A 15,472-nucleotide genomic window follows, 5' to 3' on the forward strand; every position below is an offset into this window, starting at 1 on the left:
GACGGAGTCTCGCTCTTGCTCAGGCTGGTCTTGAACTCCTGAGCTCAAACAATCCGCCCGCCTCAGCCTCCCAGAGAGCTAGGATTACAGGCGTGAGCCACCGCGCCTGGCTCCGAAAAAGGTTTTTGAAAATGGAATTGCTGTGGTCAGGAGCGGGTACCTGTGCCTTGCCCTAAAGTCCCAAGCTTGGAAGCCATAGCACTGCAGGGCCTGGGGCCAGCTAGCAGACGCCTGATCCAGGGCCTAATGGCCAGCTGCTAGGGCCTGTCCTCAAGGCCATCCTCAGGATGATGAGCACCAAGGATTCAAATCCTTGGCTAGTTCAACTGAAGTAACAAGTGGGCAGGGTAGGGAAAGACTTCACCAAGGAGGCAGCTTTCGGGAAGGCAGGCCACAACTTCCACAGGTAGAAAGCAAAGGACTGGGCAAGTGCCAGAGAGCAGGGTGTGCAGAGCACAAGGAGCCCGGGGAACCTTGAAGGCCACTGCCATGGAACAGGGCCGTGACACAATCATGAGGGTCAGCATGAGTTCAGCAATGTGACCGATGGATATGGCGGGGCTGGGGGCTGGCAGTTCTCTTGGCTTATCCCAAACTGTGTACCCCTGGAGGAGGGGACAGGTCCAGGGCCCTAGTCTGCCCAGTGAAAGTCCCGCTCAGCCCCAACCCTAACCCCAGTTCTTCCCAACAGGGGAGATGGGACAGGTTTTGATATTTATTTGCCTCAAGGAGACACCTTTCAAATGGTGGGTGTGGAGTGACGGGGATTCCCACAGCCTGGGCACCAGGCAGCATATACCTCAGGGATGCTGGTGGCACTGCAGGCTCCGGGCACTGAACACAGACCCAACCTATGGGGCCAGCGACCAGACTCCTTGCCAAGGGGAGAGAACTGAGGGGCGAGGGGGCTGCAGAGAGGGAGGACACAATGCAGAGCACCACCCAGAGTCAAACTCTTTATTACCCTGCCCAGGGAGCCCCGCAGGAGGGAATCTGCAGAGCAGGAGGGCAGGGTGGGTGGCACAGGGCCCTTTGTGACAACTTGAAGGGGGAGTGACAGTCAGGTGTGAGAAACAACCCCCTGCTCCATGATGGCACTGGCTATGCTGGCATGCCACTGTATTTTGGACCCACAGGGAGCCATCACCAGCACGAGGCCCACACCTGGGGCTGGGGCCAAGTGCTGTTCACACTCCCCTGTCTATACGGTCACTCTGGTACATGTCAGTTCCATGCACCTCTCCAGCCAGGACCCCAAACTTCAGGGGCCCAGTGCTGGGAGGCCCTGGGAGGATGAAGAGGGCTGCACGGCCTGGAGGATGCCAGTGACAGGCACACACTTCCCCCAGTGCAACTGCTGGCAGATATCCAACAGAGCAGCCCAGCCAGCCCTTCTGGACTGTTCTAGAGGCCTAGGGCAGCTTAGCTTATAGGGACTTCTCAGTGTACCCCGACCCACCCCAGGACCAGAGCTAATGCAGAAGGGCAGGCTCCTAATCCAGCTCTGGTCCCAGTGCTGCCTTGTCCAGTGGGTCCAAATGTCCTCCCCTCCCCACACTGGGCACGGGCCCAGCAGGCACTGGCAAGAGAGGCTCTACAGAGGGTAGCTAAGGCTTGGAAAGGGTAGCTTGCTTTGGAAAAGCTAAGGCTTTTCCAAAACAAGAACAAAGAGGGGGCCTTAAGGGCGGGGGTCACAAGCCTGGGGAGAAGGGACAGGGGGCTTCTGAGTGGTCAGTGAGAAAACAAACACTCCCACCCCACAGCTCATCCTCAGCCCTTCCACCTAGCCCACACCCCAGGGTCCAAAAGAACAGGCCAACCCTGTCTTTTGGGGTAAAGATAAAGAATCTGGAACCAAAAGAGGGTGATAGCTGCCTCTTTGGGAGCCTGGTGGGTTCCGGGCCACAGGGCAGCCATCACCGGAGGTTGAAGACGAGGCTGACGGTCAGAATGATGCCGAGAAGGAGCACGAAGGGCAGCCAGGTCTTCACGAAGGCCCCGACGCTGACAGAGAGGAACAGGAACAGAGCACAGGGGGCAGGACCAGGTGAGCAGGCGTGTGGCCCAGAGCCCCATCCACAGACCCTGACAGGGCTGCCACCCCTAAAGAGGCCCCTGGAACCATTCCCTCACCCCTGAACTTGGTCAAGCCAGGGACTGGGCTGGGCCTGGCACTCACTATGGGGGACCACCAACTATAGTCAGGGGCAGCGGCTGTTCCAGGTTCCTGGTGGAGATCTACTGACACCTCGCTGGTTGGGTACAGCAGATGTGCCCACCCTCTCTGGGCCTCACTGGCTCCATCCATAACCACCCGTCTCTGAGAGAGGTCTCTAGCAAGAGGACCAGGAACTTTAGTTCTGGTGTAGAAGCCCTGAGTGCTCTCTGCCCACAGCCCTCAAAATGGGTCCCGCTGGGGGCGGGATGGGGGGTGGTTGGCAAGAGCTTGACAGTGCTGTGGCTGGAGCCAAGGGCCTGGGTTCGACCCTGGCTCTGCCTCAGTCTCCATGTGACCACAGTTATGTTCTTCTCAGGGGACTTCTAAAAGCCCTCCAGGACTAAAAAATACTTCTGAGAGTCTCCTTTCAGAAGCTCCTAATAAGGAGCACGGCTAAGAAGAACGCTCGGAGGGAGGCGGCAAGATCAGCCCAGGCATGTGCTGGCTCCAAGTCTGGGCTCTGCTGTGGCTGTGCTGTGGGACCATGGGTGACTCACTCAACCTGAGCTCTCCCTTTACCTCTGAAATGGGACGAATGCCTTTGACTTCACAAGAGGCTGGGGCTTCAAAGGTCCTCCCAGGCCACCACTGGGACTCACCTGCCCAGGACTCTGCCTCTGACAAGGGAGGCTTGGGAGGGACCCTGTGGGGGTGGTCCACACACCATCCTGTGAGGACCCAGCTGTTCACTTTACCTGAGTGCAGAGCTCTGTAGACGCACAGCCTCCCTGAGCAGCCAGAATCATTGCCCCATTTTGCCAAGGACAGCTGCAGCTCAGACAGGCAGTTACCCAAGGTCTCACAGTGAGCAAGTGCCAGAGCTGTGCGGCGACCCAGGTAGAACGGGACTTCAGAAAAGCCACCCGGAGCTTAGCTAGTCATTCTAGGACCTTCATGGCTCCAACTGTCCCTGCTGACTGAAGGACTCCAGAAATGGTCTTTCTGGGATCCTTGGGAGAGCAGCCCTGGGGGAATGTGTGGGTAGGTGGGCAGCTCACCTGACGTACTTCCCATAGAGCAGGCAGAAGAAGCAGAGTGTCACCATATTCCAGTTGGTGCTGTTGTTGTAGCGCATCAGGTTGAGGGCCAACGCCACGTGCGAGTGGCAGTTGTCACAGCAGAGATTGTGCTGGAGGCGCCGGAAAGGTTGCATCAGGATGGGTCACGGGGGAACCTCCCGCCCTGGTCCTGCCTCAGGAGCACCAGCCCCGCCCCCGCCAACCTACCATGCGGTGCTTGTACTCCTCAGAGGCGTCATGCACAGCTGTGTCCCAGGCATTGGGCCCGCTAGCGTATACCTGAGCAGGGTCCAACTTCCAGTACCTGATGGGAGAGAGGGGGCTCTGGACCCTGGCTCAGTTCCCTTGTGGCCCCTCAGCTCTGTGCCCTGAGCTGGGTGCTGAGGCTGTGAGGCTGAGGTCAGATCCTGGGCAAGAGTCACGCAGCAGACAACCTTAACACAGGGCAGGCACCCAGTACCGCGGTGGATCCTGGGAGGACATGGAACTAATTCAGTTTGGGGATGCTATGGTCTGAATGTTTGTGTCCCCCTCAAATTCATACACTGGAATCCTAACTCCCACTGTGATGGTACGAAGAGGTGGGGCTCGTGGAAGGTGATTAGGTCATAGGGGTGGAACCCTCATGAACGGGATTAGTGCCTTTATAAAAGAGGCCTGAGAGGACCCCTCGTTCCTTCCACTGTGTGAGGACACAGTGAGAAGGCGCTGTGGGTCCTCACCAGACACTGAGACGCATTGATCTTGGACTGTCTGGTCTTTGGAGCAGTGAGAAATCAGTTTCTGTTGTTTATAAGACATCCAGTGTCTGGTATTTTGTTACGGCAGCCCGAACAGACTAAGACGGGGGAGGGGTGCTTCCTTGAGGTGATGAGTACCTGAAAGCGGAGAGTTTGGCCAGGCACAGAAAGGGGAGGTGGGCGTTCTAGGCCAAAGGAACGGCTTAAACGAAGTGAGAGGCATAAAACTGTGCAGTATGTCCCAGAAATTAAGGGACTCAGAAGGACAAACAGGGTGAAGGAATGCTGGTAGGTGCGGCTGGAGATGAGGTGGGGCCACACCACGCCGGGAGTTTGCAAGCATTGTCCCCATCTTCCACACAGCTCACTGAAGCCCACAAACCTGAGGTTGGGTGAGAACTGCTGTTCCGAGTAATGGACTGCCCGCTGGTCACAGGCCAGGGAGAGCCGGGAGGTCAGGGTGACCCTGGCACTGTGAGGGGGATGGCTTGGTGGAGGAGCCTAGACACAGTGGCCTGGCCGGGGGTTGCTCTTGCCTGGAAAAGGGTGTCTGAAAACTGTCCTTGGAAAGCAGCCTGGCAGAAAACACCTGGCCCAGAGACCCTTGAATCCCACTGCCTTCTGCCTAAGGACATGAGCCCTGTGCCAAGCTGCCTCTGCTGTATGGCACACTCAGCCCCTACCCCTCCTGGTGTGGCCTTGGGCAACAGGTCACTTGATGTTCTGAGAACACTGATGACTGAGGCATTGTCACCAGGCCTGCAGCTGAGGTGGGCACCTGAGACTGAAAAAATGAATACCAAAAGTCCCAAACCAAACCAACGACAGCTACCTGAGGGCCTGAACTGCTCTTACTCTCTCCAACCAGAACTTTCCAGCAGAGTTCCAAACAATGCTTCTCTTACACCTTAAATGGCTTGTTTGCTCCCAACGGGCAGGAGAGTGAGTCTAGGTTGTAGGGGGACACAGATCTGAGTGTGAGTCCCAGCCCTGCCACTTCCTAACTGTGTGACCTTGGCCAAGTTCCCTCCCTTTCCTCACCCTTGCCATGGAGTTGAAAACAGGACCTTGCAGAGCTGAGGCCTGGATGGTATATAGGAAAGGCCCTGGCCAGGGACTGGCACAGTAGGTGCTTGGTACAGGGCTGCTGTGCTCCGGTGGACCCTGGCTGTTCCTCCCCTCCGCACTCTGTCCTCAGGTGCTGTGCCCTGCTGTGCCCCAGAAGGCCCAGCCTGCTGTTCTGGGCAGGAGGAACCTGGCCCTAGGGCCAGTCACATGGGTGTGCATCACTTACTTGGCAGGCTTTCCAAAGGCCATGTTGTCTTCCTGTTGAGGGACAAGAGCAGAGGTCAGTGGGGAACCTATATCCAGGCTGGATGACAAACCTGGATGAGCAACTTAGAAGGGGGTATGTCAGGGGTACGTAGAAGTGAGGCACGGGTCCTGCCCTGGGGTGGGCACGGAATCTGCAGCGCTAGTAGTGGCTTTTCCGTGGGAAGGCGGGGGTGCAGCAGAAGTGTGTAGAGCACTGCACACTGTGAGACCAAAGACTTGGCCTCCAGTTGCCACTGTGCCTGTATGTGCCACCCAGGGAATTCTCTTGCCCTCTCTGGGCCTCATTTTCTCCAAGTTCTCTAGTGAGTCTTTTCTGATCTTTGATCTTGGGCAGCTAGTTTCCTTCATGGTCTGGCCTTCCAACCCAACAATGGGGCCCCACACGGAGCCCATCTCTGTGCCCGGCTGTCTGACTGCATTCTGAGCAGGGCGGGCGGTGCTGGGCCCAGGGCGGCTTCCTGTGAGGCAGATACTGCAACAATGCCCTTCCTAGACTCACCACATAAGACCCGGGGTGTGGGAGTTATGCAGAGACATGTTCTGGGCTCAGAATCAGGAAGACTCTGCTGACAGAGCTGGTCAAGGATGCATCATCATAAAAATACACGACAGTGAAAGTAATGGATGTGAAAGTATTTTTAAGTGCACAGTGAAAGATCTTTATCATGTCAAGATGATTGGGACAGGCCGGGCGCGGTGGCTCACGCCTATAAACCTAGCTCTCTGGGAGGCCGAGGCAGGCGGATTGTTTGAGCTCAGGAGTTCGAAACGAGCCTGAGCTAGAGCGAGACCCCGTCTCTACTAAAAATAGAAAGAAATTAATTGGACAACTAAAAATATATAGAAAAAACTAGCCGGGCATGGTGGCGCATGCCTGTAGTCCTAGCTACTCGGGAGGCTGAGGCAGTAGGATTGCTTGAGCCCACGAGTTTGAGGTTGCTGTGAGCTAGGCTGATGCCACGGCACTCTAGCCCGGGCAACAGAGTGAGACTCTGTCTCAAAAAAAAAAAAAAAAAGATGATTGGGACAACTGTTAATGTAAATAGGTTGGTGCCACTGTATCCCTTCATTCCAGCCTCTGAAACCTGGAAATAGGCAGGCTGATGCACTTTCATTGGGAGCTAGCCCACTGGGCCTGTCCCCGTCACATCCCAGGGAACAGACCTGAGAACTCAGCTGTTTCATCTTAAAGTCCCACCCCTCTTCTCTGCGGCCACACCCAGAGAACCATGTCGGCCTCCCCTGTCCCCCGAGCTCGACTCCCACCTTCTGAATGTCCAGAGATGTAGTTCCTGGATGGTCTGACTCTCCAGTCTTGCCTCTACACCCTACCCATGTCTCGGTACCCCAGGGGGCAAATGGCTGGGTCAGTTACTTAAGAATCCTTCTGGCCACACTCCCTCCTGGCCTGTCCTAGAGGCAAGAGAAGGGGGGAAGGGGTCACACGCTGGTGAGGGACAGAGGCACAGGGCAGGACTTTGTGTTATCTGCATTCTCCTGTGCTTGCAGGCAAGACAGGGTGGCCTTCCACTTAAACCTTGGAACCCTCCAGAGGGTGGCAGGATGGGGACTCACCGAGACAAAGTAGGGGCCAGCGAAATCCCGAATGACTCCTGTGGAGGTGCAGATGCCCATGTGGCCAATGATGGGGAAAAACCACCTGCAAGGAAAAAAGACAGAGAAGAGACGGACCTTAGGGGGTTTTTCAACCAGTTAGACGAATGTTGGGGACACCTGATCCAATGTGGGGGCATATGAATATAATGTGGCGTGATGAAAGCATATTGGGGCTATCCAGAGGGGCTGGGGAAGCACAGAGAGGGGCAGCTGCAAATGAACAGCACAGGGGATACCACTACACCCCCCAGAATGGCTGCAACGAAAGGCAGTAACACCCAAGCTCTCACTCACTGCTGGCGGAGTATAAACCATTTCTACCATTTTGGAAAACATTTTGGCACTACACTCTATGCCTCAGCAGTTTCTCTTTGCCCCCACCCTTGGGAAACATTTGCCAAAACTCATTGACCTGTACTCTTAAAATGGGTGCATTTTATTGTATGTAAACTATATCTCAATAAAGTTGATTGAAAAAATAACTAGAAATGATTAAATGTCCAACAACTGTAAAAAAGGTATGGAAACCATGGTGTAGTCATACAATGAAATGGTACATTACAATGAAAGGGAACAAACTTCTGCTACATATAACACAGACTTTCACAGACATGGGGCTGAGTGAAAGAAACCTTTCACGGGAGTACATAACATAATATTCCATTTACATAAAGTTTAAGAAAAGGCAAAACTAATCTATGGCCAGAGTTCCAAAGTGGGGTTGTCTTTGTGGCATAACTGGCTAGGAGGGAGTACAAGGGGGTCCTTTGGATTGGGAAATGCTCTCTATCCTCTGTCTGGATAGTGTGACATGGGTGTGTATGTATACAAGCATTCACTGAGCTGTATACTTAAGATTTGTGTACTTTTTGGTATGTAAGTTATACCTCAATAACAAAGTTTTTTTTTTTAAAAAGGTGGGGGTGTGTGTAATTTAAAACAATCTGTGGGGGTGGGGAGGAGTTCAGGCAAGGCTTCCCTGAGGAAATGATGAAGAAACAGTATGTGCAAGGGTAGAGATCAGGACAAAAGTATGACGTATGCCAGGAACTAAAAGTTCAATTTTTTTAAAGCTATGGGCATCTTAAAAAAAAAACAAAAACAAATCTCAAGTTCAATTTTTTTAAGGCCATAGACATTAAAACAAAAACCTAAATCTCAGATGGACCCCAATACACAACACATAGAACCCCAGATCTGTCTGTAGTCTGAGAACCATGGCTTTATAGGGCCTGGGCACTGGAGAGAATGATCCAGTTTAAGGATCCCAAGGCCTGCAGCCAGGTCCTGGGCATGAGCACAAAGCACCCTGCAAGGGAAGTGCAGATAAAAGCCACAGAGATGCAGCTCAAAGAAGCAATTACATGGGGCTGGGGTGGAGTCGGCACTTCACAGAGGAGGTGACTTTTAAGGGACAGGACATCAACAGGTAGAAATCAAAACTGCGACAGGAAAGTGCTGCATGTGGCTGAAGAACGGGAGGCGGAAAGGCGTGGTGGGAAGGACGGAGACCAGCTCAGGGGCTACAGCTATAATACGGACAAGAGATGACAATGATCCTGAATAGAGAACCGGAGGTGGGGTGGTGAGAAGCAGATGCAGTCAGAAGATCTCTCAAAGGAAGACTGGGCAGAGTTTATGACAGACAGGATGGGGGTCTTCCAGGTCTGCAGCCTGAGCACTTGAGAGGATGGGGGGCCAGACTGGTCTTTGGAGAACAGAATTAAGATCCCATTGTTCTTCTGCTTAACACCCATGGATGCCTTCCTATCACACTTACAGTGCACTTCCAACTCCTTCTGACAGTTGGGCTCCATTATCCCTTGAACTTCATCTCACTGGCCTCTCTAGCCACACTGCCTGCTTGTGGCTCCTCAAACCACCAAATCCTCCCACCCATGCCTTCTTTGCATTTGGAATACTCTTCCCCTAGAACTCTGCACAGCTGGCTCCTCATCGATTAGGCCTCAGCTTCACTATCAACTTTGGAGGTCTTCCCTGAATCATTCCTTCTAGTGTAGCCACACACACCCCCAGACACGCCACATCTCATTACTCTGCTTTATTTTCTTTATAGTCTCTACTATTATCTGAAATTACCTTGGTTACTTCCATGCCATCTGTCTCTCCCTACTAGGACATAAGCTCCAGGAGAGCAAGGATGTCTTCTTGTTTATTGCAGCAGCCCCTGGGGCAGTGTCTGGCTAGTAGCTGCAACTCACTAAATACTTGTTGACTAAATAATGAATGAAGGCCCCGGCATTTAAGAGTAGAGTAAGGTTCTGATGTCAAATCTGGGTTGAATCTTGACTTTGTTTTGGGCAAGTTACTTATTCTCATCTCTCTGGGGATAGTAATAATTACCTCAATGGGGGGCTATTCTGAGAATTAAATAGTATATGCTTAGGACACTGCCTTGCACTTGGTAGTTGCTCAATGTTGTTCTCTTGAGGTATTCAGTAAATACTTGCTGTCTGACTGACTGGACTGACGTAGAATAAGTTGCAGAAGATCCATAGTGGCCACAGGATGGACACTCAAGATTATGGGAAAGTAGTTCATCTGGCTTCTCAGTTGCTGATCTCAGACCCTCTGCCAGCAATTCCTTTCACCTGGTTGGGAGGAGGTCTGGGTTTGACCAGTACAACACATACCACAGCTGTGCCACTGATGGACATCAGAGTTAAGGCAGAAGACAACAGTAAGAGCCCTGTGCCCAGTTTCCCCAGAGAGGAAACCCTCAAAGTAAGTTTGTCAGTCTGGAAGCTCCACGAAGGCAAGCTCCTGGGCTGCTTTGTGGACTTCTTACACAATAGGTCCTTGATAAATATTTATTGAATGAATAAACAATTTACTGACCCTGTAGCTCTGTCTGGGAAGGTAGAGTATCTCGGTGGAAAAAGCCCCACGCTGGCTTCTAAGCTTATTTCCTCTTTTATAAAATGGGGATGACAGTATGTATTTTCATAGGTTCATGTAAGGATTGAATGAGATAGTGAACAAGCAATGTTTAGAATAGAGCCCAAAACAGAGTAAATACCCAATCTTAGCTGTTTTTATTAGTAGCAGCAGCTATTATCTGGCTTTTCAGCAGAATTATCAACATCTCTGAGGGGGTGGACAGATCTTTGGATTCTGTTTCCTCCTCTGATTTCCTCTCCAAAGACAGATGACAGTGCCTTGTGCCACATCTATTCCTAGCTCTGCACTCTCTGTCAGCAATCATCACTATACACTATGATAGTCAATTTACCTGTCTTTCTCTCCCTCCTGATTGAAGTGAGTCCTTTGAAGGGAACGTGAGCCCTCTGACAGGGACATGGTGTCTTATTCATCTGGGTCTTATGAACACCTGCACAAAGATCTGAATAGAAATGGGACATAAGCCTCTTCTGGCCGAGATGACTGGGGATCATGGTGCCTCCACTGCATGTTGCTACCAGTTCTTGCGGAACAGAAGACCTCGCCACAAATAGTATTTTTTTTTTTTAATTTTTTTTCTTTCCAACTTAACCCTTGTAAAGTGAACAAATGGTATTTTTGAAAATGGGGAAAGGCCACAGAGATCTTAGGATCACAAGCCAGGTTTTAACAAAACCAATATATTCCCTGAGTATCCTCCCAATTACTTTCACACTAACATTTCTTTTCTTTGCAGCACTGATCACTATCAGACATTCTCTTATTAGTTTATTTGTTTACAATCTATCTCCTTCCACCATGACTTAAGCTCTCATAAGTTTAAGAACCATATCTGCTTTATTCGCCATTGTATATTCTTAACACCTAGACCTATCTGGGCACACAGTAGTCACTTAGCAAATGTGCTACAAGGACATTAAATGAAGTAATGAACACAGTTTCTTAAAAACTTCATTTTTGGCCAGGTGCAGTGGCTCACACCTGTAATCTCAACACTCTGGGAGGCTCAGGTGGGAGGATCACTTGAGGTCAGGAGTTCGAGATCAGCCTAGGTAAGAGTGAGACCCCATCTCTACTAAAAACAGAAAAATTAGCAGGTGCAGTGCTGCGCATCTGTAGTCGCAGCTACTCAGGAGGCTGAGGCAGGAGGATTGCTTGAGCCTGGGAGTTTGAGGTTGTAGTGAGCTATGATGATGCCACTGTACTCTAGCCTGGACGACAGAGTAAGATTGTCTCAAAAAAAAAAAAAAAAGGAAATTTATTTTAAAGGACAGATTTGGATGCTCTTAAAAATGCATAAGTATGTGAATGCACAAGATAATTCAAATATTTTAACACACAAAAATTAAGGTCATTTTAGGATCAACAACATAGAAGGCCCAAAACGATCCCTCCTCCACACCACCCTGTGGCTGTTTTTAATAGAGGGAACAAATCTAGTACATCAGGTAAGAGTGTTTATGATGTAGTTGAGAACAAGTTAGAGTCTGAAGACTAAGTTTTGAATCCCTTTGCTTATTAGGGTGTAAGTTTGATGAAGATACCTAACACTGTAAGAAGCTCAGCTTCACCATCTGAGAAGATAGTTCCTATCTTAGAATAGAAAATCAGAGGAAATGGCTGTGCAAGAGCCTGGCAAACTGTCTAGCACGGCGAGGAGGCGTTACTGTTATCAGCTGCCAAGGCTTAAGCAAGAGAGCAAACCACCTCCCTCCAGCCAGGAGTCCTGGCTAAAAGGTAGCAAGCAGGACCCAAGCACCGGCTTCTCTCCTGACAAAGGCTGAAGCTATACAAAGAACCCTGGTCTAGGACGCAGACATTTTAGAACTTAAACTCCCTTTGCAACTGAGATGGTTGTGAGACAAAGGGTTGGACTCCCAGATCTCTGGGGGCCCTTCCAATGTAGACATTCTCGGAGGCGGTGTGATCCCAACCAAACTCCCGTTCCTATTTCCAGACCCAGCAGGGTGTCTTCCGTATGGTAAATAATCAGTAAGCCTTCGCTCAATGAGTGAATAAACCAGTAAATGAATGAATGAATGAATGATGTCTCCTCAGATGCAATTAGGGGGCCCATTTCTGTACCCCTGAGGCTTCTGAGCTTCCCAGCCACACGCCCTTTCCTGCCGGTCTACAACTCTTTTTCTGGACGGTGTAATAGCGGGGAGCGTGTTCCAACCATTAGCAGAAATGGGCACTGCGCGGTTCGCGGGATTCTGGTGACTGCGCTAGGTATGCGGGCCTCACCCGTGGGAAGGGCTTGCTGCACGTAGGGGCCGGAGGCTGGCCCGGGTTCGCCCAAGGATGCCACGCGAGCTCCGGCTCTCCCCGGGCCCTCCTAGTCCCTGGGCTGATTCCGAAGAAGACTCACGTGAGCACCGGGATGGGCGTCCACACCACGCAGTAGGGGAAGCGGCTCCGCTCCACGTCCATGGTGACGCCGCCGGAGCCGTGGTAATGCTTCATGTCCGTCTCGGCCGCCGTCGGCGCCTCCACTTCCGCCATCCCGGGTGGGGGTGGTGGCGGCGGCAACAGGAGAGGAGAACTCCCTTCCGCTTCCGCCGCCATGCTGCGCGCGCCCCGCTCCGGCTGGTCCCTGCTTCGTCGCCGCTCGTCCCCATGGCGTCACTTCCGGGAGGTAGGGTCCGCCCCACTTGGCCTTCCCCCCGGGAATTGGAGTCGCGTCCCTCTGGCCCCAGCCGGCCAGCCCCGCGACTTTGCAGCCTACACTGTGCGGATGCCCTCAGGCAGCTCGCAGTCTAGTGCCGGAGACCAACAAAGAACTCTATAATTCAGTACACTGAGGGCTCCTAAGAGGTGTGGTACAGTCGCTATTTATTGAGCAATTTTTAGGTGCCAAGCACTTGACTTGCATTGTTTTAAATCTCCACAAACTGATGAGACATGCAAGTTTAGATATTTCCCTCCTGTTACAAGTGAGAAACTGAGGCTCAAAAGGGGCCACGATTCAAACACAGGTCTTTATATATCTCCCTTGCCGTTTTAATTCTGTGGCCTCTCACGGGGTAGTGCAGCATGAAGGACAGACTAAAACGTGTGTGGCGTGTGTGTGTAAGCAGGGAAGACTGGCTGGAAGATATTTGAGCTGAGTCTTGACGTTTGCCAGGTTGCACGGGGATGGGGGTGATCTGATCCCTTCATTGTACAAATGGGAAAACAGGCTCAGGGAAGTTAGTTGTTTGAGATCACACACAATCATACTTAATAGAGAGGCCAGGCTCAAATCTTGGAGTCTTTTGGCTTTTTCAAGGATGCCAGGATAGACAAAGGAAAGGAAATCTGCCGGAGTTGGGGAGAGCCAAAAGTAAGAAAAAAGGAGGCAGCCTCTAAAAATCAGGCTCAAAAACAAAACAAAACAGAATAAACAATAAAAATAAAACTCAGGCTAAAGGAAGGTATGGACAAATCCACTCAGGAAGGTGGGAGCTCCATCATTTTGGGCAGGTCTTCCATTGAATTACCGTCCCTCAAAGCTGATCTATGGAAAGTCTGCTGTCCAGCTTTTAGCACCTAATATTTTAATGCAATTTTTTGGGTGTATCTGTCTCTGCTATGGAACGCTAAGGTCCTTGACTGTAGCCAGTACAGTTCCTGGTGCACAGGAAATGCCCACTAGATGTTTATTGATTTAGTGAATGACTGAATGAATGGATGTTTTATAAAGACCTCACAGATATCACAGGTGAAAATAATTCTAACCCACTCAAAATTCTTTGGACACGTTTGTACCTTTCCTGTGACCTTTGTGTAGTGTGTGATCCTTGAAGGGCAGCAACCAGCATCCAGCACAGGTTTGGAATAGGTGTGCAGTACATAGTTGAGAATAAATTACTTCTTGATTCAGTCACTGTAGTTATCTAATCTCTTTTGGACAACTGGCTCCAAGGAAAGTCTGTGCCTGAGACATCCCTCTACCATGATAGTCTACCCGTAATTCTAGCACAGGGATGGTAGCTGTCCTTTAAACATTCATTGTATGTATGGATGAATAAACAACCAATGTAAATCTCTCAGGGCCTGCCACAAATTTGGTAGTACTAATACAAGTACCGCATTTAATCTGACAATCTTCAATGGCTTTCTGTTGTATTTAATATAAAGCACAAATGGCTTACAAGGCCCTGCATCATCTGGACCATGCCCCTTTCTTACTTGTTCACCCTACTACAGCCATCCTGGCCTTTTTTCAGTTCTTCTCATGTGCGATGTTTTTTCATATTCTAGGGACTTGGCATACACTGTTCCCTTCTGCGTGAAATAAGCCCCATATTAAACTGGCTGACTTCTAGTCATCCCTCAAGTCTCAGATTAAATGTCATTTTCTCAGAGAGCCTATCCCTGGCCTCCCAATCTAAATTAGAAAATCCCTGTTAATCTCCCTTGGAACATCAGGTTCTTTTTCTTCATAGCACATTTGTACCTTTGTACTGTTTCCACTAGACTGGAAACTCCTTGAAGGCAGACTATATTTGTCTTGTTCACTTATGTAAACCCAATGCCTAGTACAGTGCCCAGCACATGGCATTTGTTTAATCAATATTCATTAAATTGAATGAATGGTAAATACTTACAGGCTTGGCATCACATGCTGGCTAAAGACAGTCTGAGGGCAGGAAGCTAGCTTGTTACCTGCTACCTCTCAGTGTCTCAAACCTTTTTTAAGTGGCTCAGTGCTCAGGAGGCTGGTGGGCACAGTGCTCAGATGTAGGATATGACCAGAGAGCCCTAGCTCTTTTCCCTGTGGCAGCATCATCCTAACTTTGGCCTAGGCAGCTGCAGAAACAAGAACTTGAGAAGGGCCAGGTACATGGAGGGAGAAGACAGTTCCTTCTCTGACTTCTCTGGGGTCTCTCCCCTAGCTTCTACCACAACCCCTGCTGTCACATCACCTTGGTTCTCTTGGCCAATGTAAAAGCCTCCCTGGCCTGTACCCTTTCCTCCTCTGCTACTGCTTCCCTTAACACCCATAGACAGATGGGAAATCTCCATCAAAGACCAACTCTTCCTTCCCGGCTCAGAGGATCACAGCAGGGTCCTGGAAGAACTCCTCTTATGGCGAGCTTGGGACAGGATTGATAGGTTTCAGAGCTACCCCTCCCCCAACAAACACCCTGACCTAAAATAGAACTGACCATCTGGATCCACTTATGGGGCTGGCCTGGGGAGGGAAGGATGGCAGAGCTGGAACTGTCAAGCTGTGAAACCGTTGAGGGTAAGATCCTGCTTGTTTGAAGGGTGAGCTTGTGGCACTTCCTCTCTTAGTGGGAATCAGGGCACCCCCTCAACTGGCCCCAGGGCTCACAAACTTCCTCTTTCAGGCCATCTCACACGTGGCATTCAAGGCACCCCATGATCTGGTCCCAATTTTCCTTCCCAGCCTCATTTCTCCCGGTCTTCTTCAGGACTTGCTTGGAGTTAAACCCCACTGGCCCATTTGCCCTTCAGAGAATGAGCCCTGCACTTGCACTTCATACCTCATGTCTTTGCTCACACTGTTCCTTCATCAGGAATGCCCTTCCCCTCCTGTTCTACCCTTTCAAGGTTTTAGGCAAATGCTCCCTCTTTGCTCCCAGAGCACGAAGCCTGTGTTTCCACCTATT

The 15,472-nt window shown here is 50.8% G+C and overlaps 1 protein-coding gene across 1 annotated transcript; it reads right to left on the reverse strand.

Moving 5' to 3' along the window:
- Window positions 1–1,381: 1,381 nt before the first annotated feature.
- Window positions 1,382–12,466, reverse strand: TMEM222 (transmembrane protein 222). Its single transcript, XM_012645970.1, has 6 exons — window positions 12,223–12,466; window positions 6,888–6,972; window positions 5,272–5,303; window positions 3,445–3,541; window positions 3,217–3,347; window positions 1,382–2,004 (listed from the first exon to the last, which is right to left on the reverse strand). Exons 1-6 carry the CDS (start codon window positions 12,417–12,419, stop codon window positions 1,917–1,919), a joined length of 630 nt encoding a protein of 209 aa, XP_012501424.1. The 5' UTR covers window positions 12,420–12,466; the 3' UTR covers window positions 1,382–1,916.
- Between the last annotated feature and the right edge of the window lie 3,006 nt (window positions 12,467–15,472).

Source organism: Propithecus coquereli, unplaced genomic scaffold, assembly GCF_000956105.1.
Source record: "Propithecus coquereli isolate 6110/MARCELLA unplaced genomic scaffold, Pcoq_1.0 Scaffold239, whole genome shotgun sequence".
Lineage (NCBI taxonomy): Eukaryota > Metazoa > Chordata > Mammalia > Primates > Indriidae > Propithecus > Propithecus coquereli.